This window comes from Zalophus californianus, chromosome 1 (genome assembly GCF_009762305.2).
Source record: "Zalophus californianus isolate mZalCal1 chromosome 1, mZalCal1.pri.v2, whole genome shotgun sequence".
Taxonomy (NCBI): domain Eukaryota; kingdom Metazoa; phylum Chordata; class Mammalia; order Carnivora; family Otariidae; genus Zalophus; species Zalophus californianus.
Window position 1 is genome coordinate 122,349,905 of NC_045595.1, and position 26,646 is coordinate 122,376,550.

General features: G+C 35.4%; 1 protein-coding gene across 1 annotated transcript; it reads left to right on the forward strand.

Moving 5' to 3' along the window:
* Positions 1-1,033: 1,033 nt before the first annotated feature.
* SEC62 (SEC62 homolog, preprotein translocation factor) lies at positions 1,034-26,491 on the forward strand. Its single transcript, XM_027583077.1, has 8 exons — positions 1,034-1,184; positions 8,527-8,635; positions 9,848-9,953; positions 14,562-14,766; positions 15,014-15,106; positions 17,536-17,596; positions 19,870-19,989; positions 23,741-26,491. Exons 1-8 carry the CDS (start codon positions 1,149-1,151, stop codon positions 24,208-24,210), a joined length of 1,200 nt encoding a protein of 399 aa, XP_027438878.1. The 5' UTR covers positions 1,034-1,148; the 3' UTR covers positions 24,211-26,491.
* Positions 26,492-26,646: the final 155 nt, after the last annotated feature.

A 26,646-nucleotide genomic window follows, 5' to 3' on the forward strand; every position in this document is an offset into this window, starting at 1 on the left:
GAGTGATGAGGAAGGAAAGAATTCCAAACATCTCAGTTGTAGAATCAATTGGATTGGTAACAGATTAGCAAAGCAGGTTTGGGATACTTCCAAGGTTTCTAATATGAGTAACTGAGTGAACAATGATAAAGTTATCAGAGATTTAAAATACAGCCAAAGGGGCAGGTTTTGTGGGGGAAATGGTCTTTTAATTGGACATTCAGTGGAAATATCCGGAAGACAGAAATAAACATTCACGCAATATATTTTGAAATTAAGCTGTAAGCATGACTGAGAATCTCTAAAATAACAATAGTTGGAGTAGTAAGAGTTATTCACAGACTAAGTGGCCTGCAGTCTTCTTCACTCCCAACTTCTTAGGCTCTTTCTCCCACTTATCTCACTAGTTGCTTGTACTTCCCTAAATTCTGACTCTCGGATTCCAAAGGTGAGTTTCGAGAAACAAGGTAGAAAATGGAATGGAGAATCCAAACTTTAAGATGAGCCCTACTACCCCATACTTCGTATGGAAAAAAGAAAATTGGTTTAGGTCTCGGCCCCGCCGGTCTACCAACTGTGGAGACTTAGATAAATCAGTTCATATCTCTGCCCCTCGGTTGTTTTCCCATCTCTTAAAGGGTCTTAAAAGAATTTACACATGGGTCAAGTCTCGTTGGTGGGTCAGAACTCGTTGAAAAGATAGGAATTGCCAGAGACGTCCGGAATTCCGTAGACCTTAGTAAATCTCTCTGTGAAAGGTCCCACCCCAAACGTACTGACCCTGAGGGGGTGGGGCCCGGGAATCTGTATCTTAGTAACTTCCCAGGTGATTCAGATGCTCAGTCGGGTCTGAGAACCAAGGACTCTCCAGCCCTCCTGTTCTCTGAACAACTTCTCAATTTCCTTCTTGGTCCCAAAGATTTCCAGTTCCCGCAACAAAAGGAGTGAAGAGGACAAAGAAGGAGCCAACAAGGCCCGCCCGGCGGAGCCGCCGGGGACCCAGCCCCTCGCCGGCCTTCCCCTTCCCTGGGCGCCGGGCGCCGACCGCCGACCGCCAGCCGCCAGCCGCCAGCCGCCAGATTACATAACGGGCCCACGCGCGCTCTCGCGAGGTTTCCACCGCCCCCCTCCTCGCTCCACGTCAGAGGGAACCGGGCGGAGCGGCCAACATGGCGGAACGCAGGCGACACAAGAAGCGGATCCAGGTAGTAAAGGCGAGCCCTGGGGTAGGGGACTTCAGGGCGCTCGGCAGTAGAAGAAGCGAGGGAAGCCCTCGGAAGGGCGAGCGAAACCGAGGGCGAGACAAGCTGGCGTTCCGCTGCGAGGTCTCCGGGTGCGGGCTGCGTCGTTGTGAGGGGCCTGGTGAGGGGGGGGGCGGTGTTTGGCGACGGTGGAGAGCGAGGCGGACGTGGTGGGGCAGCGGCGGAAAGCAAAAGGCGCCGCTTGGAATCGGCCGCGGAGGCGCGGCTGCCAGCGTAGGGTTTCTGTGACTGCTCCGGCCCCAGGCCTGGGCTGGGCGGTTGGCCTCCTCCCGAGCTCAGACACCGACCTCCCCGGGTTCCTCCCCTCCCTTTTCTGCCTCATCCTCTCGCCTTAGTTATCCCGAAATTAAGGCCATGGTAATTAGGGTAGAAGGAGGTGGGGGACTGGTTGACCTAAAGCAGCCGGTTCTTTGTGCGCAAATAAATAGGAGGAACGTAGGAGAGGGAGTAATCTGGGTTCGGTCAGCTGCCCCGGGGGCCCGGTCGACGGTATGCCTATCCAGATGTTCGGTTGCGTATACCCTCCTTTCTCCTCAATGTTATTAACTTAATAGCCCAATCGAAGCTTTCCGCCTCTTTCAGGCGACATAGTGTAAATAAACACAACCTCGTTGGTACTTGGCAACTACCTGGTCGTGCCCAGAAACCTTTCACATGCTAGTGTGTTAGCCTCATAACCTACATAACATCCCTCCCTTGTTCCACATATATGTTATCTGTGCATTTCTTCCCTGCAGTTTTCCCCCTGTTGTTCTAGCTTTTTGCCAAGAGGATTAAATAGTGGAACTTCTTAGACTCAGGATGTTTTTTATTAGTCAGTTGTCTTATCTGCCTAGAAACCTTCGTATGTCATCATAAATTGATAAAATGTAATTTGTTAATATACTAATCAAATTGTTACACTTTCTGTTTCTTAGTATTTCATTGATTAGAATGACTTTTTCTATTTAGTGTTTTACTCCTCCATTAAAAAAACAAAAAAACTGTCACTTAATTGGCCTATACAGGTGATTTGAGCCATGCACGTTAAAATTCTCTGGAAAACTATGAAGTACTAAGAAAAAAAAGATGCCAGTGATCAGTAAATTTGGAATTTTGGAATTGAGCAGAAATAAGAATGTAGTTCCTAACAGAGAGTACAGAAGACAGTCAAAAGGGACAAATTCCCCCAAGTTCCAACAGGTCATCAAACCAGGGTTATTATGGAAGAAGTTTTTAATTATACTATTCCTAGTTTCAGAATTTAGGATTATTGGTTGGGTGTGGATATATAATACTTTCATTAGAATTTGTATTGAAGTTGGTCAGATTTGTAATTACTTAAATTTATGCATATAGTACATGTTATGCCCTTTAATACACATTATTTGTATATTTCAACTTTCGTTTAACATTGTTGTAAAGGTGATCCTTACTCACTTTTGAATAGCTGCTCTTTTTTCAGTTTTGATCTTATATTAAACAGTAAGGTAGGTTAAGAAGCTGTGTGGTAGTAGCAGTGGCAGGGAGCTAAAACTTGGGCCAGGCTGCCTGTTTGTGCCCTAGTTTCACTAATTATTAGTTGTGTAACTTTGGGCAAATTACTTAACTTTTTACCTCAATTTACAAATTTTAAGGAAGGATATGTACCTCAAAAAAGGGTTGTAGAGTTATTGTGAAAAATAGGTGAGTCAGTGATTTGTTATTAAAGGTTGTAGAAGTTAGTAAAAGAGTGTTTGGCATATAACTCCTTCCTTTCTCTTCTCCAAAAGGAGGAAGGATTTAGGATAGTTTGTTTTGGCTTTTGTTAACCACTCTGATATGCTGAAGAAAGATTAACAGCTATCTATTCAGTAAATAAACCATTGGGTTGTGAGTTCCATAAAGTATAGCTATTTACCTAATATTGTTTATTTGAGGAGCAGATAAATATGTGAGGATCTTATTGTTAAAAATCAGCTTGACATATTGCTAAATGAAAATATATAACATTTATTTTTTTTCCATCCTGGAAGTTTATACATAGCTGCGCTAGAATGTTGTGGAGATCTTGGGAGTGCTACTTGGAGTACTACTATGCAGTGTTTAACAAATTAATAAAAATGTAAAATATAACATCCTTGGGTTTCTCTCCACCCACCCCGCCCCAAATCAGAAACTATAATATTGGCATCACTTTAGACAAAAAGATCAAATGTAATGACAAAGTTCAGAGTTTAAGTTACAGAAGAGATTCTATTATAAGACTTTTGGAAAAATGTCTGTAATATCAACTGAATTTCCTGTTGTTTGTTACTTGATGTTTCATGTTTAGAAAAGATTTTTATGTTTAATAGGTTCAAGTGACCTTGAATTGTAATTTGTACATTGGGAGAAATGATTGATACAATTTCAGGGTTTGGAAAAGTAGCTAATTTATTTGCTTTTTCTAGTGTTACATAATTTCAGATTCTGATATCCCATCAAAGTTGGAAGAAAGGGGACTATTTTGTCACATTTTCTTCTTGGATTCACTTTACTGATCACTGAAAACTGGAAGTGTGCTACATGTTTATTAACGTTATAATAGGAAATTTTAATGAATGAGATTCTCAAATGAGAATGATGTCAATCAAATTAATGGACCGTTTGAAAATAAATAATTTTAAGATTTAAGAAATGAATTATGTAAGTTTTTAAGAGTATACAGTATGTGCTTGTTGGCTAACAAAGTGCTTACTGGTTTGGAATGCTGGTATCATGAAATTTTAGAGTTGAGGATTTTCAGATAATAGAATTTGTTTAGAATCCTTTTGCACAAATGCAGTTCTTATGTAAAAGCAGGATGATGGGCCCAAAGCCCTGTCACCTCAGTACCCCACTACCATCATCCCATACCTCATGGTCCTTTAAGCTATTTTTAGGACCAACATCTAAAAGTTTACTAGGTATAAAACTTACTGATCTAATATGTCACCATCATTTTATAGATAAACTAAGGTTCATTGAGGTTATGTGATTTGATCCAGGGTCATTTGTCAAGGTAGTAAAACCAGACTTAGACCAAGTCTTCTAATTCCCAGTTGAGTGTTCTTTCCACCTCCCCAGTGATAAAATAAATTGTTCCGAAATGCTTTAATCCTAAAATTTTTATATTAAATTATATAACAAAGATTTAACATAACTTGTCCCTGCTAAAGAGAGAAACATCCCATTTAGTATTCTGCTTACGTGTATTCAGTTGAGTTTTGGGACATTTAAATGGCTTACTAATTCTTAGAACTTTTATAATCTTCATCTCAGTTAATTTTATTGCACCCATCTGTCTGCCTGGCAGTAAAACCCTGACATATCCTGGGCCTTGATGCTTAATTTCAGAAAAGGGAAGAAAAGAGAAAGTTTGTGACCATACAGTCTGACTCTCTGAGACCTTCTGAAGAAAATAGAAGGAACCCAAGAAGCCAATCCTAAGTCTGAAAACTCCCCCAGAGGCTTAATGAAGGGCTTGCAAGAGGAGTTGAAACAGTGGGGTATTTACAGAAGGGCACTGTCATAGTCAAGATACAGAGACTCTTGAAAAGCTTTATTAGTAATATGCTGTGTGACTTTAAGCAAATGATTTATCTAAGGTCCCCTCCAACTTTCAGATTTTACTCTGTTAATCTATTTGCATTTCACAAATATTTTACACTGCTTGTATGAAGATACAAATTTATGATTTGTGAACTAATCTTTTTCTTTTTTGCTTACTTCACTTGACAAATCAAGCTTATTTCTATTGAATATAGCAATTTAAAAAATTCTGTAAGATTGAAGACTGACTTATTGACTCTTGATCTAATATTTTTTCCCAAAAAGGTTATCATAGGTACTGGCTAGAATAATATATAGTTAAAAATGGTAACACCCCTATTTCATTATTGTATTTGCATCTTGATCTAAAGTGAAAAATAGTACTTGTTAAGGAACTTAAAAAGAATGTTCTAACCAAACTTTCAACTTACATAATTTTGGACTGTGAGTTGCAACAGCCAGCATTTTGGTATTTGGGTGCAAAGATAGCAGTCCAGCCTCAAAACCTATTATTGGCTCTTTCTTTGCTTTCTCTTTCTAAGACATTTGAGCTCACTGATTGAGCTATGAAGTTCTTTTCATTTGAGGGTTGATGAGCTGGCTTCTCTTTATTACTGGTTGATGCTATCCCCAAAGGCCTTCACTTCTTGTTAGAAGGTTTCTAGAAAAGTTATGAAAATATTCTGAAGATTTGTTCACATCAAAAGGGAACAAAGAAGGGAAGTTCTATAGTCTAATGTATAAACAGGAAGAGGATAAGACTGTTTTATACTCTTTAGGCTGCAGCAGGGGAGCAGTGAGAGTGAAGACTCCATGGCAAGATCTTCTATCTAACCAGCTTCCCACGGTCATGTTCTCTTGGTAGTCTTTTATAGCAATCTTTCTTTCTGTCTTCAGAGCCCCAGCAGATGGCACAAATTCTACACTTTTCACCTAGAGGCATTCTACAATATGTATAACTTATATGTGATATAATCAACATTTCATAATTCACAAAAGAAAATAGAAACTTATTAAGGATCGAGGAAGGTTATCAGTTCTGTTATACCAATATCTTGATAGACTTCATTACTTTTCTTGTCATTTTCAGAGGAAGTTATTGATACTTTAAAAAAGTATCAATGTATAAGTAACTGTGTCTACTTGGGAAAGATTATCTAAGTCCCTGTTTTGTGGGTCTCCTCTGTTCATTGTTACTTAGTAGTACCTTTACCAAGGAGGGGAAAGGAATAAAAATAGATTACTTGAGTCTATCTTGAGGTTGTTTGAAGAGTTCGATGAACTTGAAGTTAATTGTTAAAATGAGGTTTAAAAGTGTTGTGGATTCATGTAGAATCAGATTCCCTACTGTATAATAATAGAATGAACTTTTGCAGTTCTTGTGTATCCTTGTATCAGATTTTACATGTGATGCTTCTGTCAAAAAATCATTAGATTAGTATATTTATACCTCTCTCTAGTAAATAGTTTGCTAGTATGAGTATAAACTTGTCATATCTAAAGTTGATGTGCTTGGAAAATATGTATGATATGTTTCTGGAAAATAACAATTGCTATTTTGGATAGTTGTAATAGAGTATAGGTATCACACCTTACAAATTTTGGTATTAACTGAAACACCTAAAGGTATTCTAAGGTATACACATAGTAAGTATGTATTTGAACAATTCATGTTTATTTAGACTTATGTCACATGGTCATTTTCAATCAAGCATATCCCAGTAACAACTTATTAATTACATAAAACTTTAAATTGACAACAGATGTATCAAATGAGAAACAAATTGAGCATATGTGGGTGTGATTATAAAATAGAATTGTTTCCATAAGCTAATTTATAGTATCGCATTATTTTCAACTATTTATAGTATTACTTTTTTGGCTGTACCATGAATATATGGGATATTATTTACTAATATATGAGCCTCCTAGAAATGCATTGTATTATACAAGCACAATTAAATACTACCATTTAACATATATTAATACATATCAATATATTTTAGTGTGATTTCAAAAAATTGAAATACAGACTTTTCACCCTTTAGTTTGTCAGAAAGTATTTTGTGGCTAAGCTCCAAATCATTATGAACCTTGTAGCTGTTAGTGAACTTGGAGTGTTACATTTTGTTAATTAATTTTGTTAATAGTGTTAATTTTGAACTTGTAAATTTTTAAGATTTTTCTGTGATACATATTTTTTATATAAAACTAAAGGCTTTTTATTCACACAGATGGTTGGTTTTTACCGTAGTCTTCATTTGGATTGAATGGTTTGAGTTTTTAATTTTTATTGCCACATATAACCCACAAATGGGTTACTAGCAGAGTATAAGAATATGCACTATTAATTGGGCAATTGGAAGTAGAGGAGTTGGAAAATGCAGAGGAAGAAATAGAAGTAGCTACCAGGTGATTTAACAACCAAAGCACAGGCTTTCACTTCAACAAATTAGTCCTTTTCAGGATAAAATTGAAGCTGGAATCTTGGTTTTTTGTTTCCTCATTTTCATCAAACATAACTGCATTCAGACTTATCTAAAATTTGTAGGAAAACTGACATAAAGACATGATTTGAGTAGATCATTTTTTCTATTTTGTGTTACTAGAATGTCTTGTCTAAAACATAACTGTCTTTAGTAGCATTAATTGTTTTCAGCATCCTAGATTCTCGGCAGATAATTCTTTACTAATATTTGGCACTTCGTTTAGTTAAGAAACAGACCTTCCTGAAATCATTCGCATTTAGATAATATATGCTGGAAATAGTGCTTGAGTATGTATCATGCTTAAACATGAAATTAAAGACAGTACTTTTGTTATGGTGGCTTATAGCAATAAGACAACTTATACAAGTTGAAGATGTATACAAATGTAGACTGCCTTCTTTTTCTGTAGACTGCCTTCATTTTCTTCAGTATATGGATGGTGAGAATAAGTACACAGGAGGAATTGTCAAATTAAAGGAGTAGTTCAGAATGTAAGGAAATAAAAAGAAGATAGGAAATGATAAACAATGAAGAAAGTAATAGAAAATTTGGAGAAAGGAATGGAAGAAAGCGAACAGGGAAGGATTAAAGCAGCCTTTCCAAACTCTTTGTGTACTTCATTAATGAGTTAAATTAGATTATAATTTATCTGTTTATTGCATTTTTATTTTTTTTCACCCCTACTAGGGAAGAAAAGAAGAAAGACAAGGTGAGAAAAGAATCTCAAATAGTCTTAAGGCTCCCACACTGAGACAGCTCTCTTTGGTTAATCTGAGAATTCCTCCTACAGTCTTTTGTCCATTGTTCAGGGTTTATAGCTTTGACTATTATTTAATACTTATTTATGGCACCTGTTTCTACTTTGACATTTGGGCACTCACTATTGGCAACCTCTTAATCTTTTAAATTATTGCTTTGTGACTTATAAAGAGATCAGGCAAGAGTGAAGGTGACTTATAAAGAGATCAGGCAAGAGTGAAGTTCAAAGTAGTTACCATACTGGAAAAACAACTCAAAATAAATAAATGCCTTGTAGCTGAGGCAAAGAGGCAGGTTTTGACCCTATCAACATGTATTTTAAAAAACGTGTAATTTTAAAAAAATCTCTATTCTGTCTTTTGTATACATTACGAGGTCTGCTCCATAGAAAGCTTGAAAGAAAGGGTTATACTTCACTTTAAAAGATTTGCCAAACACATCTGTAAATTCAGTGCGTGAATTTGTGAAGTAAATGATTATATTAAATTAATATTCTTATTTCGCAGGAAGTTGGTGAACCATCTAAAGAAGAGAAGGCTGTAGCCAAGTATCTTCGATTCAACTGTCCAACAAAGTCCACCAATATGATGGGGCACCGAGTTGATTATTTTATTGGTAGGATTATATCAGTAAAATGATACTAGTGTACATATTTTATAAAGATAATTAAATTTCAGTTTTGTAGATGTTTTAAAAGTGCATTCCAAGTATGCTTGATGAAGCTGGGTGATGGGCATATGGCAATTGATTATTCTGTTCTTTCCTTTTATGATTGGAAATGTCAATAGCAAAAGATAAAAGGGGCACCTGGGTGGCTCAGTCGGTTAACTGTCCAACTCTTGATTGAGCTCAGTTCATGATCTCAGGGTTGTGAGATTGACCCCTGCATAGGCTCCTCACTGGACATGGAGCCTGCTAAAGATTCTTTCCCTCTCCCTCTGCCTCTCCCCTGCTCTCTCCCTCTTAAAAAAAAAAAAGGTAAAAGAAAGTGCTTTGTAATACCATTTGTTGCAAATTTTAAAAATAAGATTTATTTTCAGTATTAATACTACCTTTTGTTCAGATAGTATATGTACTTGAAAATAATCTTTCTTTAAAACTCTGGAGTAGAATTCAGTGTGAAACAAGTTTGTTGGAACTAATGTAGGAGCTTTGGTTTTCCACATAATCCAAAGAACATGACTATAAGCTAATGTCATCTACAGTATAACCGCATAACTCAACCACTAACCACTAAATGGTTGAGTTTGCCTGTCTCATTGATTAAGATTGAATTGCCATTAAAGAGAAGAAATTTCGTTATCTTCCCTTTCTTTAGTGTTACGATTAATGATTTTGATGTTGATTAAAAGTAAAAATAAATGCTATTCTCTTCTGATCTAATATATTTAGCTTCTTCTAGTGGTAGCAGTAGATTTTTCACAGAGCTTATTTCTCAGTCGGTAACAGTAAAGCTTGATAACAGAATTTCCATTACCATGGGAGAAGAAGATTTTTGGTTTGTTTAGCCTACATTTGTGATTATTTGATTAAGAGTGATACTCATTTATTTTAAATTTTTTTGTTTAGAACATTTTCCCATAAAGTTTTAATATTTTTGAATGTCAGTTATTTCCCAGCATTACTTTAAAAAGACCCTTATTGCTGTGTTTCATAAATTGAGGTTTTGAGGAACTGTTTATTTATCGTGATCATGTCCAACTCAATTTCCTCTGGATTTGGTTTTATTTTCTGGTGCCAGAATGTTGATATTTGTCTTCTAAATTATTATTTAGACACATAAATTCCCATGTATACTAAATTTAAAATGACAAATTTCTTCTTCAGCTTCAAAAGCAGTGGATTGCCTTTTGGATTCAAAGTGGGCAAAGGCCAAGAAAGGAGAGGAAGCTTTATTTACAACAAGGGAGTCTGTGGTTGACTACTGCAACAGGTAGTGTTTATTTCTTAGTGATGGATAACATAAGTAGTAATATCAAAATACTCGCCATAGTCCGGAAGCTCCTTACCATATATTAAATCTAGTGATATTACAACATAGCTCAAATAGAACTTTTACATGCAACCTGGATTTTTTCAGTACCTCTGGAAATGGCATTTATTTGGTGTTAGATATGATATTTTCATAATTTTAATTTGTGTTCTGTTACGTTTGTACATTTGTCAGGCTGACTGAACTGAAAGATCAGCAATAAAAATCATATACCAGTGCCAAAAGTAACCAAAAAATTTTTTCTAGGGCAAATGGCTAGGGAGTCTTTTCCAGAACTTTGGCAGGGATTCCTAATAGACCTGTTATCCCTCGGTTGGTTGGTTGGTTATTTTTGTGCCTACACGGGGTTATTCGTCAGGTACTCTTCCTTATTTTGTTCAGTGATTGCTCATGTTTTCCTGGTAAAATCAAGGCAACTACAACATCTGCCTTTTCTTGATTGTGTGGTGAAGTATCGATAGTTCAGCAACAGGTCCATGTTTTTCATAATCAGTAGTTTGGGAAACATCAAAACTGAAGTTTATAATCAGTAGGAATTTAACGTTTCAAATTATTTTATAGCCTTGGTAGTGAGATACACAAAGTATTTACTAATGTATTGTTTAATGGCATCTAAAGTATCAGCCAGATGAGACCCATTTAAAAACCACTGTTTCACAACCTGGTTTTAAAACTGTGAAGTTAAAGAATTATCAAATATTTCTTAAAATTCTTAGTTGCCAAAAACTAAAGTCACTATTGGACCTTTCAAAAACAATGGAAGTTTCACTGTTGGGGCAGGAATGAGCTAACAGTGGTATAGCTGGCATTTTTCTCTACAGCCATTTATGTAGAACTCCAAAGTGCAAATTTCCCTGCCTGCCTCAAAATAGATTTATTTTGTATATATGGTGTGAAAATTAAGAGATGCTATACATGCAAAAACAGAGAAGTTAGGTAATTTACCCAAGGTCTAGTAAGTGGTAGAGCCAGAATTCTAAATCCAGCACTCAAACTCCCTAGTCCATGCTCTTAACCACTGTGGTATACTATCTCCTCCAACAAAATGAGAATGCATTTAATGAAACAAAAATTAAGATGAAGGATTTGTCTGTGAATACTATTTGAATAGTAAATTTGTGAACCCAGACAGAGCAGCCACTATTAACCCACATCTCTTGTCATTTTAGGAACCTTCATACGGTGTTCTATGAAAAGCCCTAAAGACCTAGAGATACACTCAGTTTTCGTTGTATATGTTATTCCCATTCATGTCAGGTTGTTTGTGTCCTTTCTGCACTAAAATAGAGAAACATCACCACCCAAATTCTTCAGAGCCACTTCTGATAACAAGCATGGCCAGCCCTCCTGGGTTCCAGCCTGACTACAAACAAAACCAGGAAGGGACATTTGTCTAGTCTCATTTTATGAAGCTGATAAGTGGACTTCAGGGAGTCTGAAGAAAAAAGAAAACAGGAAAGTGTAGGATGGTACACAAAGCAGCCTTTTCTAATATGCTCTGTGCCTCTTATGGCCTGATTTGAGTATGAACCTTTGATGTAGCACCATTCTATCTAACTCCATGTGACTTTGCATCTCCAACCCACTAGTCCAGTAATGTCCTTCTCACTCTCATTCATATACCACTTAATAAAACTTCACCATTGCCACATGGGTGAAAGTCTTAAACACATGTCTGGCTTCAATAAATGTTTAATAAAACCTGAAAAAAAAAAAGGTGAGGAAAACTATAAGAAATTTAATAACTTTGTACAAGATGCTTTTAATAATCCATTTGTTAACATTTATCAAATATCTATGGTATTCCAGGCCCCAAGAATACAAAGATGACTGTGACTTGGTCCCCATCTCTAAAGTACATATTCTAGCCTATTAGAGAAGAGTTATGACTAATTACAGTGCATTGCGTTCTGTAAGGAGGACAGGGATGAGAAAACTTCAAGAATGGCTTCACAGGGAAAATGTTGAATCAAATTTTGAAACATAAATAGGTGATTACTCAGGAAACAGTGGGAGAAAGGACAGTCAATCCTGGCAAAGGGGACAGAACATATTGGGAGAAGGAAGTAGTTCTGTGAAAATAAGAGCTTTGTTGAGTGATTTGGACTATATGATGTGTTAAGTAAATGGAGACACTGATTTTATTACAATAGTAAATATCATCTCACTTTTCCAGCCATAGATTGAGTTGAATTAGGCATTCTCTAAAGACCTATCAAGGAATAAGTCAATAATTTTACTTATTACTGAATAGATTGATGCTGTAATGTAATAATATGAAACCAAAGTGTGTGTGTGTGTGTGTGTGTGTGTATTCCATAACTATTAAAATTAAGATTTTGCTATAGCAATAATAAAAGCTAACTTTGAGTACATATATTCCAGGCCCCATGCTATAAACAATCTGTGTGCTTCTCATTTAGTCCTAGAAACTCCTGTGAGGTAGATACCCCATTTTAGGAATATTACTAAATTAAGTAATTTACTCAAACCCACACAGTAGTTAAGTGGTAGACCTGGTATTTGAACTCATGTACCTGAATGTGAACTTTTCTTTCTTTTTTTTTTTTTTAAAGATTTTATTTATTTATTCATGAAAGAGAGAGAGAGAGGCAGAGGGAGAGGCAGGCTCCCAAGGAGCAGGGAGCCCGATGCGGGACTCGATCCCAGGACCCTGGGATCATGACCTGAGCCGAAGGCAGATGCTTAACCATCTGAGCCCACCCAGGCACCCTGAATGTGAACTTTTCAATACCAGTTTGACTGGTTAATAGTCTGCAGTTGACCCTTGAACATGTCAACCCCACACAGTCAAAAATCCATATTTTCAACTTCTCCAGAACTTAACTACTAATAGCCTACTGTTGACCGGAAGCCTTACCGATAACACAAACGGTTGACTAACACATATTTTGTATGTTACATGTGTTATATGCTGTATTTTTAAAATAAAGTAAGCTAGAGAAAAGAAAATGTTATTAAGGAAAACATGGGGGGGCACCTGGGTGGCTCAGTCGGTTAAGCATCTGCCTCCGGCTCAGGTCATGATCCCAGGTTCCTGGGATCGAGCCCCACATTGGGCTCCCTGCTCAGCAGGAAGCCTGCTTCTCCCTCTCCCACTCCCCCTGCTTGTGTTCCTTCTCTTGCTTTGTCTCTCTCTCTCAAGTAAATAAATAAAATCTTTAAAAAAAAGAGGAAATCATGGGAAAGAGAAATGCGTTTACAGTGCAAACTGTATCTATCAAAAAACAAACCATGTGTAAATGGATGTGCGTGGTTCAAACCTGTGTTGTTCAAGGGTCAATTGCACCTGGGTGATAGGTACTAATGGTAGAGTCTTTGGGGCGTTTCAGACAGTTGCACAATTTTATGCTATATAGATCTTCTGAACAAGTAGAAGTCCAAATGAGAAGACCTAAAAGTTAGTTTTGTGGAGATGTTCATGGGGTGGACCTAATTGGGTAGCAGAATAAAGCCCAACCAGGCCGTTGAAAACACAGATGCCTCAGAGGGCACAGCATAATGACCAGAAATAAGTGGTCACTGGGCAGGAAGGAAGCATAAACTTAACAAGTGGTATGATGTGCTGGAGCAAGTATTAGTGGAGGTAGAAAGGTGGCTAGTCAACAGGCACAAACAGTGGCAATAAGACCTAGCTTATAGGTTATGTTTTGGTAGTTGTACATTATCAAGGAAGGAATGAAGGAACAAACCAAGAACTCTGAAATTGGAACATAAGATTTGAAAGGATGGCTTTTAGGTAACAAAGGAAAGGGCAACCCAGTTTCTTGAGTAGGATTATGAGGTTAGAAAGGAACTACCACCTAGATTGACTTAATTTTGGGTCTTCTAAGTTTATCAGATAAAGAAATGAATAAAGCAAAGATCTCCTCTAAGTAGTTCATAGTCTAGTGAAGGGGGCAGACAGACATAAATTGTATGTTAAGTTAGAAGATAAATGCTATGGATAGGATAAGAGGAAACAAGAGGGAGGGCTGGGGTGGGTTTGTGATTTTAAACAGGATAGGTCTAGTTGAGAAGGTAACATTTGAGGGAAGACTTGAAGGAAGTGAGGGAACATCAAGAAAGACAGCTGAAGACATGATTTAGGTCAGTCAAATCATGGGTGCATTTTTAATCTAACATTTCTTAAACTGTTGAATTTCCCCTTTCTTATTAAGAGTCTGCTCTTGAATTTGAGACTTAACATTAAATAAAACAGAATCTTGATTTACTCTTATGAATTCAGAGAAAAGTTTCATAAGGATAATTCCAAGCCTATAATTTGTTATATCTAAATTATATAGTTGAAAAATGATGAAAATTAGGTTGACAAAAATTTTATATAATCACATTGGCAATACAGGGTTTTTTTTTTTTTTTTTTAGAGGTGGAGTTGACTATTTTTCCATTGGTTTACTAGTTGTAATTTCTTTTTTGAGTTACCAGTGTAGTCTTTGCTCATTTTATTTGGGTTTGGTGTTTTTTTCTTTTCAGTCTGCCTGTATAGTTGATAAGGAACGGAATGTCATACCCTTTTTTCCATAGGCTTTTAAAGAAGCAGTTTTTTCACCGGGCACTAAAAGTAATGAAAATGAAGTATGATAAAGACATAAAAAAAGAAAAAGAGAAAGGAAAGGCCGAAAGTGGAAAAGAAGAAGATAAAAAGAGCAGGAAAGAAAACCTAAAGGATGAAAAGACGAAAAAAGAAAAAGAAAAAAAAAAAGATGGTGAAAAGGAAGAACCCAAAAAGGTGATTTCAACTACATTTAAGTAAAAATAAATTATTATGTACATACGATCACTGGCATATGAGCACTTTTGAAATGCTGTGCAACAAGCACTTAAAAGATAACTATATTAGGGTTCTTACAGATACCATGGTTGAGAATTTTTATCTCTGTGTCTCAAAGTGAAACTTTCTTTGACTATGTGAATGTCTTACTGGTTTTTGCTTTTTGTAAGTGTTTTTTTCTTCGGTCTAACTTGTGTTTTAATAGGAGGAAACTCCAGGAACTCCCAAAAAGAAGGAAACTAAGAAAAAATTCAAACTTGAGCCACATGATGATCAAGTTTTTCTGGATGGAAATGAGGTGAGAGTATCTAGCTTATAAATAGAAATCCAGTTTTCCATAGGAGTTTTTAGAATTATCTTTGGTAACTTTACTAAGAAAAGAAGTACTCTAGGTAAATCTAACTATGTAGATACTACTCTTTAAAAAAAAAATCAGTAATTTCTCTGAATTTAGAATTACAAAAAATGTACAAGGAAATTAGTCAGAATTAGGTTTAGCTGTCTATGAGTGATAGGAAATCTGAAATAACAGTGACTTAACACAAAGTAGATGCTGTTTCTCTCTCATCAGTGAAGTCTGAAGGTAAATAGTACGGATCTGGCAGCTCTGTGTTGGAGCTGTTTGAGGCAATTAGTAAAGGTTACCTTATGGTCCAAAATGACTGCCAGGCTCATAGCTGCATCCAAAGGAGGAAAGGAAAATAAGGGACATGGCTCCTCTTTAAGGACATCTTCCAGGAAGCTAGCAGTTGCATTTCTGTGTGGATTCCAGTGGCCAAAACCTAGTCACATGGTCATGGCCTACCTGCAGTAAAGTCTTAGAAATGTGCTTTTTATACTGGTGGTCATTTGCCCAGCTAAAATGCAGTATTTCCTTTACTATCAAAGAAAAATGGGTAGAATGGTTAATGGAGAACACCTACAGTTTTGTGCCTCTTATAATCGGACACACTAGGGGCCTAAAATTTTCAGCATTACTTGATGCATTACTCAAGGAAATTGTTTTTATTTCTTTTGTAATAGGAGATTTGTGTGATGGTAGCCTTCCATGAAGATTGCTTAGTCATTTAACTAATACAAAAACATTAGTTATATACTGGCCATTGAGTTCTTGTGGATTTCAAGACTTATTTCTTCTGTTATACTTAATATAAAGGTAGTATATATAAAGTAGTGGTTCCTAGAGCTATGAGTTTGAAATTCTGGGAAGGCTTTTCAGAAAAGAAGTGCTCTTGGCTCATTCCAGACATACTTGCATGAGAATCTATAGTATGGAGTGAGTGAGTGAGTGTGTGTGTGTGTGTGTGTGTGTGTGTGTGTGTGTGTGTGTGTGTGTGTGTGTGTGTGTGTGTTGTATAATATGTTCCAGGGTGATTCTGATGTGAACCCCTGGTTAAGAACCACTGTAGTAGAAGACCAGAGGTCTTTCATAATGTGTGAAAGGTCAAATACCTTCAGTTAAACATCAAGCATTAGCTGTATGCAAAGACATTTTTATAGGTGCTCGGAATAGCATGATAAATAAGATAAATTATTTTCTTGGAAGTGCTTTATACTCTAGCAAAGATACAAGCTTTTACACATTACTGTATCACAGTGTGGTGAGTGTTATGATTTGAGAACATCATTAAGAATAGTAAGTTTAATCAAGACAGGATAAGGAGAGTCTGGAGACCTTGAACACTTGAGCTGAGCTTTGAAGGACGACTGGCAGATTACCAGGTACCCTGGGAAGGAGTTACAGATCAGTTAGGTGAAGGAAACAGCCTGAGCAAAAGCAGGGGTGCTTGCATTCTTGAAAAGACTATATTTTATTCTGAAGAAAGCAACATGTTTTCAAACTTTTAAAAGCTGGGAAATGTCTTTAAAATCTTGGTTTTTAGAATGCTAACTGGCCGAAGTGAGGTTTGTGGATCTGATTTCCAGGGAAATGTGCAGTTAAAAAAGAGGAGTGGAATCCCCTGTGTTAGAAGTAGAACCAAATCAAAAAGACAGTAACAAAGAACTCTGGTCAAAATAAAAGCAGGAAATGGAAGAGTACTGATATTTATAGAAACTAAGATAAAACTAGGAGTTTTAGATGGGGATTGAGCAGAGTTCTGATTGTTCTAAATGAAGTAAACTTCTCTCATGTAAAAGTAAACCAAGCTTTAAAGCAGTGGTTCCCAGCTTACAGGCTACAGACCCTCCCCAAGGGAGTAGGCAATGTAATTATTGCAGATAGTCATAGAATCTTTATGTTCAGTAAGCATGAACTTCATTAATGATTCTTTGCATTTCATTGATGGGAGTCAACAAGGTAGAGTTGATTGCTGCTGAATCTGTGATAGGGCCTGGCTGGATCTATCTTAACTGTGCTCTTAGCCAAGACTGCTTCTACTTATAACACAACTGCACCATTACATTAAGGACAAAAAGTTGTACAGTTGATAGTCTTTGGGTTGAAAGTAAGTAATGGTTGGCATACATGAACAAATTGTTAAATTCATGTAAGTATGTGGAAATTTACTTAAGTGTATTACAGAAGTTATAATTTTGAAAATAATTTTCTAACTAAATGAATACCTAAAGAAACCCTACTACTGAAGGAAGGGTCTTAGGAATTTGTTTACCTTAGGAAGTAGTTCTTATATGTTAAGAAGTTGAAAGCAACTGTAGTAGAGGATATAGAATTAAGCTTAACTTTCTAATGTAACCTTAAGCACTGGGGTTTCTTGATTTTTCTAGGTATTTGTGTGGATCTATGACCCAGTTCACTTTAAAACATTTGTCATGGGATTAATTCTTGGTAAGTACAATCTCTAAAATTTAGAAAGGAAAATAAAAATATAAAAGCCGTAAAGAAAAATATTCAACATAAAATAGTTACTTTAAAAGAGGTATACTTTAAATAAAGTCAGAAGATAAATGATAAGCTGAGGAAAATAGTTACAACACATGAAAGCAAAAATTAAGAGATTAACAACCCTGTAGAAAAATAGTAAAGGTAGCCCACAGAAGAAAAAATACAGTGATCAATAATCAGGAACAAAATGTAATCACACATAATAAATATACACTAAAGCAACCATGATTAAGAGGATTACAAAGTTTGATAGTACCGAGTCTTAGTGAAGGTCCAACACTCTCTAACAGTTGACTGTATGTCCATTGTTTTAGTTTTTATGGAGAACATTTTGGTGATGTCTTTCAAATTTTGAATGCACAGACCCTAACTCAGCTGTGCCGCTTCTAGGAATTTATCCCATGACTATTCTTAATACAGTTATACAAAGTATCTGTTCAAAAATGTTCATTGACACATTTTTCTTTTTTTTTTTTTAAAGATTTTATTTATTTGAGAGAGAGCTCATGCACTTGACCAGGGTGGGGGAGTGGGTAGAGGGAGAGCAAGAAACAGACTCCCCAGGTCCCCAGGGAGCAGGGAGTCCCCATGCAGGGCTCTATGCAGGGCTCCATGCAGCTCCCAGGACCCTGGGATCGTGACTGAGCCAAAGGCAGCTGCCTAACCAACTGAGCCACCCAGGCGCCCCTCACTGACACATACTCTAATCCAAGTCCCTCAGACTATATTTAGGGTAATTAGTAATTATCTTTTAAATTTTAAATTTTATAGAAACTAAGATAAAACTAGGAGTTTTATACCTTTTGACTTAACAATTAAACTTCAAGAAATTTATCCTATGAATATCCTATGTATACTACCCTAATCATAGTTCCACAAATGTACAGTACTTTGGTGTTTGTTGCACTGTTGTCTGTAATAGAATAAAACTGGAAACAATTCAAGTTCCTGCATAGGAGAATGGTGAAATAAATTATAGCACAACTGCACACTAGAATACCATGCAGCTTTTAAGAATTAGGTAGGATATACTTATGGAAAAATATCTAAAATAGGTTAAATGAAAAAAATTATAAATGTAAGAAGAATATAAGCTCATTTTTGTAGAAAAAATATCCCATGTAGCCAGTTTTAATTATACATAGGCAGTCTCTGGCTGTATAAATTAGAAACATAATAGTAGTAATCTCTGGGGGTAGACCAATAATTGGATGAAGACTTCACTTTATACCTTTGGATTGTTTTTCTTGCCATGGGTATGTGTTATTCCTATAAGTTCAAGGTGGGAGCCTGGGAAGGAGGGTATTTAACAAGGAGAAAAAAATAGCAGTGAAATAATAAGCGTGATCAATATAGATAGCATAGGATCCCATTCAAAATAACTCCGTTAAATACTACCCAAATTGCTAATAACTGTTGATCACTTACTATGTACTAGTCACTTCGCTGAATATTTTACATGCATTGTTTCATTTCACCCTCATGACAACCTTTAAAAAAGAGGAAGAGGCACATATTGAATATAAAGTAACTTAGCCTTGAAGGGGTTAAATAACTTGCCCAGGGTTACTTAGCTTAAAAATGATAGAACTAGAATTTGAATCCTGGTCTCTGTTGCTCTCAAGACCTAAAACCAGACTTGCGACTTCTGATTATTCCATGTGGTCCCATGGTACTTGGAAAAAAACTGGAGATGTTTGTATCCAGTTTCCCCAGCTACCAAAAAACTATCAGAATCACCTGCTGAGCTTTTTAGTCTATAAATGTCAAAGCTCCACCGCAGACTCACCCCTCTCTGAGGGAGGGATCTTTGGAATCATTTTTTAGTTAGTGTTGTTTGGTGATTGTTTCTTTAAGCTCCCCTATTCAGTAGGCAGATATATTCAGAAAATAAGACAGACATTGCTTGAAAACAGTAGCAGTCGATCATTTAAGGAACTAACAATTTCACATTTTTAGACACTTTTTTCTAATCATATGTAATTTGTACTAGAAAAAATCCTAACCTAAAAGCAATAGTTAAAATGTTAAGTTGAACTATGTGAAATGGCTAGTAATTTACCATTTTTTACCTATAAAAATGGCAATTTTTTATGTTTCAGTATATTTATATTTCATTTGTGCCCCCTAGGAAAATACTCACTGTTATTGCAACCACGCCATTTAAAGTTTTAATCTCAAAGTTATCTATGTAACTTTGTCATTTCTCGTTCTAGTGATTGCAGTGATAGCAGCCACCCTCTTCCCTCTTTGGCCAGCAGAAATGAGAGTAGGTGTTTATTACCTTAGTGTGGGTGCAGGCTGTTTTGTAGCCAGCATTCTTCTTCTTGCTGTTGGTAAGTATTGTTATTAGTAAATTTGACCTTAGTAAGGTAGATACCAAGCAGTTGGGACTGTAATCTGGAGCTTCAAGTAAAGCTTAATAGCAAAACTATTATAATATAAACAAATGAAGTATATGGACCTACTTTTTGGGTCATATCCCAAAAGTGACTCAAGCTTGAAATAGAATATGTACCTGATTCAATTTGGTCTATTGTGAAGAAAAAGTATTTAATGTCTCTTAATCTGCATGTAGATTTGTTTTAAAGTTTAGCCACCACAAAGACTTTAATATTTTTACAGTGGTTGATCATTTATGAGATGCAGTACTTTCAGTAAAGCATTTTTATACATTGACTTAAGGCAAATGAAACTTGTATTAAATATTTAAGTTCTGTGTGTGTGTTCAGTAAATGATTCTAAACAATTGATTTGCCATTTTGGGAAAAATTTTTCACCCATATACCAAAATAAATTCTAGATGCATTTCAAATGGTTTTTAAAAATCAAAACATAAGTAATGTTTTTTTAGATTTCTGGATGAATAAGGTCTTTATAGCTAAAAACAAACCAATATAAAAATAACTCACTTCAAATGAGGAAATTAAAAACAAATGATTAATAAATACATGAAAAACTCTCATCACCAGTAATCAAACAATAAAATTAAGATAATGAAGTAGTTTTTGCCTGTTTCATTAGGAAGTGTTTTTTTTTTTTTTTTGAAATGGAAATAATGCCAGGGAGGGTTTGACTGGAAGGAAATACACCTAAATATAAATAGTGGTGACAGTTGTGAATACTTTTAAAGTTGTTCTTTATACTTGTCTGTATTTTTTACAATGAGTATGTTATATTAAACCGTGAAAAAAACCAACAAATATTATTTTACTTAAAATCCTAGTCTTTGAAGATTTTCCCATTTAGGGTGAGCAGGTCTAATTTAACTTTTACTTTGAGAAAGAAATGGGAATTTTTCTCAGCTTATCTAAAGTTGTGTATTGATTTTTAAACTTCTATATATAATTCTTTGGTCCATGTAGCGTTTATATTGGCATATGGTACTAAGTTCTGATTATTTTCCCCAAAAGACAAATCCACCTTCCACGAAGATGTAAGAGAGTACTTCCTATACAGAAAGAAAAAACAACATCACAATATTGACCTAACATCTGTTGTTAGAGGACGTACTTTGACTGATTATCCGAGCTGAGCACATGTTATTCTGAGGTTCTGTGATATAGAATATCCTATATTATAAAGCATTACTCATCTATTCCTAAGCAATTTTCCTCTGCATGTCCATTTACCCTGGACATCAGGGTGTCCTGAGTTAGTGCCACCATCCCTGGACCCAGTGGCTCATGTAGTATTTTCATTCAATTTATCATGTTTATGGGCCTCCCTTTTCTCTCTGTGATCTCTGACTGTGTGAAGCTTTCTTCACCCACCTTTCATATTTTCCCTCCTCTAACTTAGTCACCTTGAGGAAATCCCCTGATGCTTCTGCATATAACACAGCACATTTGTAGGCCAAGAAGTTATATTTAAGATTGTGAAGCAGCTAACTAGTGGTAGTATACTACCTGCATCAAGAATGAGAAGCTATAAACTTTGATCTGACATTAGATAGATTGGTTATCTTCAGGCTCTCAAATCCCTGAAAATTTAGAAGCTCTTTGAAAAACTTCAGTGAAAACTTAACTCTACTGAATAGAATTAACCCACTAACTTATCTTTTATTTAAATTAGTATTCACAATAATTTATGGTTATTATATCATTTTGCTCTTTAAAAATACCATTTTTAGTAGTGTTTTCTATCATTTTTCATTTTAAATATACTATGAATTTAAAACTGCATTGTGCATTGATAATCTTGTGAATTAAACCATAAAACAAACCCAACATTTTGTTTCTGTTAGAAAATGCAATTCCAAATATACTTTTTTTTTTTAATTTTATTATGTTAGTCACCATACGTTACATCATTAGTTTTTGATGTAGTGTTCCATGATTCATTGTTTGCGTATAATACCCAGTGCTCCATGCAATACATGTCCAAATATACTTTCAAATAGTTTTCATCTGTAGCCCACTTATAAACTGGATATTTATTTTATATTATCCTGTGAAATACTATATATTGGTCAAAATTATATTTGGTGTGCCTTTGAATATGTATAAGGCCTTTGACAGTTTTCTAAATGTGTCCTTTTTAGTACAAGAGCAGTATGGCAGTAAATGCACAGTGGTTTTCCCATGATTGTTCCATGTTTGCCCCTGGTAATCTAATGCCACATAAAACCTGTTAGAATTTTGCTGTGCGTAATTTATATATGTGGAGAATTTAAGTTTTATTTGTGCCATTTCTGTATTTTTTTTTTTTGGATTTGAGTCAAGATTTCCAATTATGGAAAAAAAAAGAGATTTCCAGTTATGGACCATCTGTCTTATAACCCTACAACCGTCTATCATAGTATCATAATTTTATTTGGAGAAAAAAATATGCGGCCTCCTTAAAAAACATTCATTATTTTTATCAGTGGAATTTATTCTTAAATCATAATTTCAAACATATTTGCCTTTTCTGTTTGTACCTCAAAAGATATCAGTGTGTACAGACTTTTAGAATATTTATTTTCTTTGTGAAAATAGTAATTACTACTTCATAAAAGTCAAGGCAGTTATAACCATTTCCTTTTAGTTATCCCAAGCAGACTAATGGAGGAGGCACAGATAGCTGAGCTCTTTTCAGACCTGACATGAAAATGGTGATAAAATTGTGAAGAAAATGAAAAGCAAAACAGACCAAGATCTGTCATAATTGTTTGTCCATAACATTCACATAATTATTATGACCTTAAAAAAAAACAAAAACAGGAAAAATCACACAGCCCTGTACAACTGGTAAATTAAGAGAAAACTATATGAAATACTGAGGCTTGTGATTGTGAAAACTCATTACTATAAACTTTAAAATTCTCAAATTCTTCCATTATCTAACCACAGTTTTGAGTTTGAGTTTTGAGAGTAACCTCAGGCCCTGCCGTTTTATTATTTCCTAATATTAGGAGAGGAATGGTCCCTAAATAAGCAGAAATTAGATAACTAGTTAACAAAATTGTAGCAAGGAAAGGTATGTTCAGAAGTATGTAATTTTACTTAGAAGACTTACCGTTGAGGCTGAGTAGGCACGTGGCCTTGGATCCATGACATATTTAGGGCCCTGTAGAAATGTATTTTCATTTCTTTTAAAATCAGAAGTAGTAATATGTACACATGTATATAGTAATGAACCTATGCATATTTGTATTTATACCAATATGGTCATAAAGAGTATAATTTTTAATATTTTTTTATGGAGGAATTGCCTCACAAAGGCAAAAGTGCCTAGAGTCCAGGAAAGTCATGATGCAGCCTTGTTTTTTTCCCTTTTAAGAGCTTCTTAAAATATCCTTCCTCCCTGACTACATTTATTTCCTTTTTCTTATACCATGGTCTCATGCACACTTAAACGTCCAACTGAGGCTATGCTTATTGATCTACGGCATAGCAAAGTGTGCCCTCAGGATCAGAGCAGAATGCTCTGCACCAAGGATACTGTGGTTGCTGCTATAAACTAGCCAGGATTTAATTGTTTATATTCAAGGTACATGTAATGTGCAAATAATAAACTGAATTTTTTTTCAGTTTTTTATTAAATATTCCCCACTATCTGAGTCAATGCTTGAATTATTCAGTTAGAGACATTTTTTTCCTACAGCTCGTTGCATTCTGTTTCTCATCATTTGGCTCATAACTGGAGGAAGGCACCACTTTTGGTTCTTGCCAAACCTGACTGCTGACGTGGGCTTCATCGACTCCTTCAGGCCTCTGTACACACATGAATATAAAGGACCAAAAGCAGATTTCAAGAAAGATGAGAAATCTGAAACCAAAAAGCAACAGAAGTCCGACAGTGAGGAAAAGTCAGACAGTGAGAAAAAGGAAGATGAGGAGGGTAAAGTAGGACCAGGGAATCATGGAACAGAAGGCTCAGGTGGAGAACGGCATTCAGACACAGACAGTGACAGGAGGGAAGATGACCGATCCCAACACAGTAGTGGAAATGGGAATGATTTTGAAATGATCACAAAAGAGGAACTGGAACAGCAAACAGATGGGGATTGTGAAGAGGAGGAAGAAGAAGACAATGATGGAGAAACAACTAAATCTTCACATGAAAAATCATAATCTGACTAATTTGGGACTAAATAAGGTGCAAGAGGTTGGATTTTCTATGTTGGCTGATCATCCTAATGTACACATTTGTAGCATTCTTTAAATCCATTTGCTGAAATGTATTTGACATCCAAACAATTATATTCAGTCCTTCATTTCATAGAATATTATTATTGGTACAGTCTAAAGCCATTTATAAGTTGTATCTATTTGATAATTTTACAATAAGTAGGTCTTACTCGTTTTGATAGTTATCAAAGATGCATTTTCCACAATGATAGATTAATGGCATTTTTGATAGTTGTATGGCTTTTTACTATTAGATTAATCAAAAGGGATAAAAGAGAAACACCAACATTTCAGATTATGCATAGTTATGTAGCCATTTCACAGTTTCTTTAAAATGAAATGCTTAAACTCCTTGTTCTTGATAGTTAAGCTTTGGTTGATTATAAAAGTATACCAGGAAATTTCTAAGATTCTGAGTTCGCAGGGTTCAAAAGCATTTTGTGGAAACAAGCCAGCTAGTAATACAGCAGCACTTTTAGTTTAGCTACAAATTCTCCTTTTCCAACTTAGGAAATCCAAACTGATTTGTACATCTGACTCAGAAAAAGTCATCTCCCAACAGAGAAAGCGAAACAGTATTGGTTGGAAGGCGATGGCTCTTCTTCCCATTTCCTTGTCGTAAAGTAAAATGTATTCTGTACATAATTTACAAATAAACATTTTATTTTAATTGTTACTTATTATTTAGACATTTTCTCAACACTTAAATTTATAAAATTAAGACCATGTAAGGGTATGTTTTTAGAGAAATGGAAGTTTCAGTAACCCACAGAACATCTGTGATCTTTCTACAGCAGCTTCAGTTTTGTGCCAACATTCCATGTATTTGAATATGAGTTAAAAAGATCCTTATTAAATAAGAGCAGACTTAAAGTAGCTGTTTGTACGCCTTAATGTTCATTTTGATTTATCTTAAATCTCTACATTCAGAAAGGAGGTACTATATTATCAGACCAGGAGGCACTGCTATGAAAGATAATTTACTGTTCTAAAATATCAATTTAAAATAAAGAACATAAAAGAAAATATAAGAGAACCATTGGACTCTAATTGCTTTGAACTAGTTTTGCAGTTTGATTTTATGTCTTGCATACCTTAGTTACAAATCTTTTGGAAAAATCTGTGTTTACCTATGAGCATAATATCATTCCTTGGACTTCTCTTATAAAATGATAATGAATATTAAATTATTTTCCTTCAGTCACAGAGCATTTTGCTTTGTAGTTGATAGGTGTTATGGGTAGGTCTTTTTTTTCTTTAGGCTGTTTCCCATCTAGTGTTTGACTAAAGATGTTAAATTTTTCTAATTGTGAAAAAAGACATTTTCTGTATACTGACACCTTTTATTAAACATGGCTTGACTGCTTCTTTATAGTATTCCTTGTAAGTGGACAGAAATATGGCTATTTGATGTTAATGCAACTCTGTCAAGGCTGCAAACAGTCATTTTAAAAGTTTCCTCCTAGCAAATGTTCATTGATTTAAGCGCCTGGGTGTTTTCCCCCTCACATTTTCGGAGCTCTACTGCTTACTTGCACAGTAAGAGTATGCATAATTATAGCTTCTGAGCTTCTTAATCACCAGTAGCACTAATACCTATTTTGGGGTATGGTAATGGTACCAAAAGTGTTCTTTCAAAAATAAAAAATGACTTAACTTTTACTACTATGGTAATACCCAGGCACTCAATATTTATTCTAAAGCTCTTATAATACATATAGTATGTCTAGTCTTAAAGACATCTGGAGCATGGCAAGAAAGTCAGCTTCTCATTGATGTTTGTGGATTCTTACAGAATTTAGTACAAATTTTTATATATATTTGGTGGTCCCTGGGGGAAAATATCATTCTTACTATGGTTAGAAAGTGAGTTAGAAATTTCAGCTCAGTGTCTTCTACTATTAAAGGTTGTATACTTTAAACAACTATAAAAATCAAAAGGCTGCCACTGTTAGGACACCCCAGAAGAATAGCTGGCAGTCTTTGTGGGCTAACATTAAATATTTTTAGGCCAGAGCATGGAGGAACTGTTTACATTAGTCAATGAAATGGTGATTTTTTTTTTTTAAGGAATTCAAGTTTTCTATGCTACTGTAAGTAGAAGCATGAAGCTTTTGGATAATGTAGGATTTATTGTGGAGTAAATATAAATTGGCCTAACTAAGGATTGAATTAACCAGCTGAGTCCAGATAATAAGAATAAAGCATATGTAATTGTTCTTAAAGTCAATGTATTAGATTGTTTTCACTTTTCCCTCCCACTAATTTTAATTTTCCAACTATATGGCCTTCTAGACAACTTTAATTGAAATAATTTGGATTTAGTCAAATACTATTCAGAAACTAATAAATTTTAATGTAACACATCAAAATTATGCA

Coding starts and splice junctions, on each gene's coding strand:
- SEC62 (XM_027583077.1), top strand. CDS start 1,149: ATGGCGGAACGCAGGCGACACAAGAAGCGGATCCAG. Junction 9,954..14,561: donor GTGGTTGACTACTGCAACAG/GTAGTGTTTATT, acceptor TTTTTTCCATAG/GCTTTTAAAGAAGCAGTTTT. Junction 19,990..23,740: donor CATTCTTCTTCTTGCTGTTG/GTAAGTATTGTT, acceptor TTTTTCCTACAG/CTCGTTGCATTCTGTTTCTC.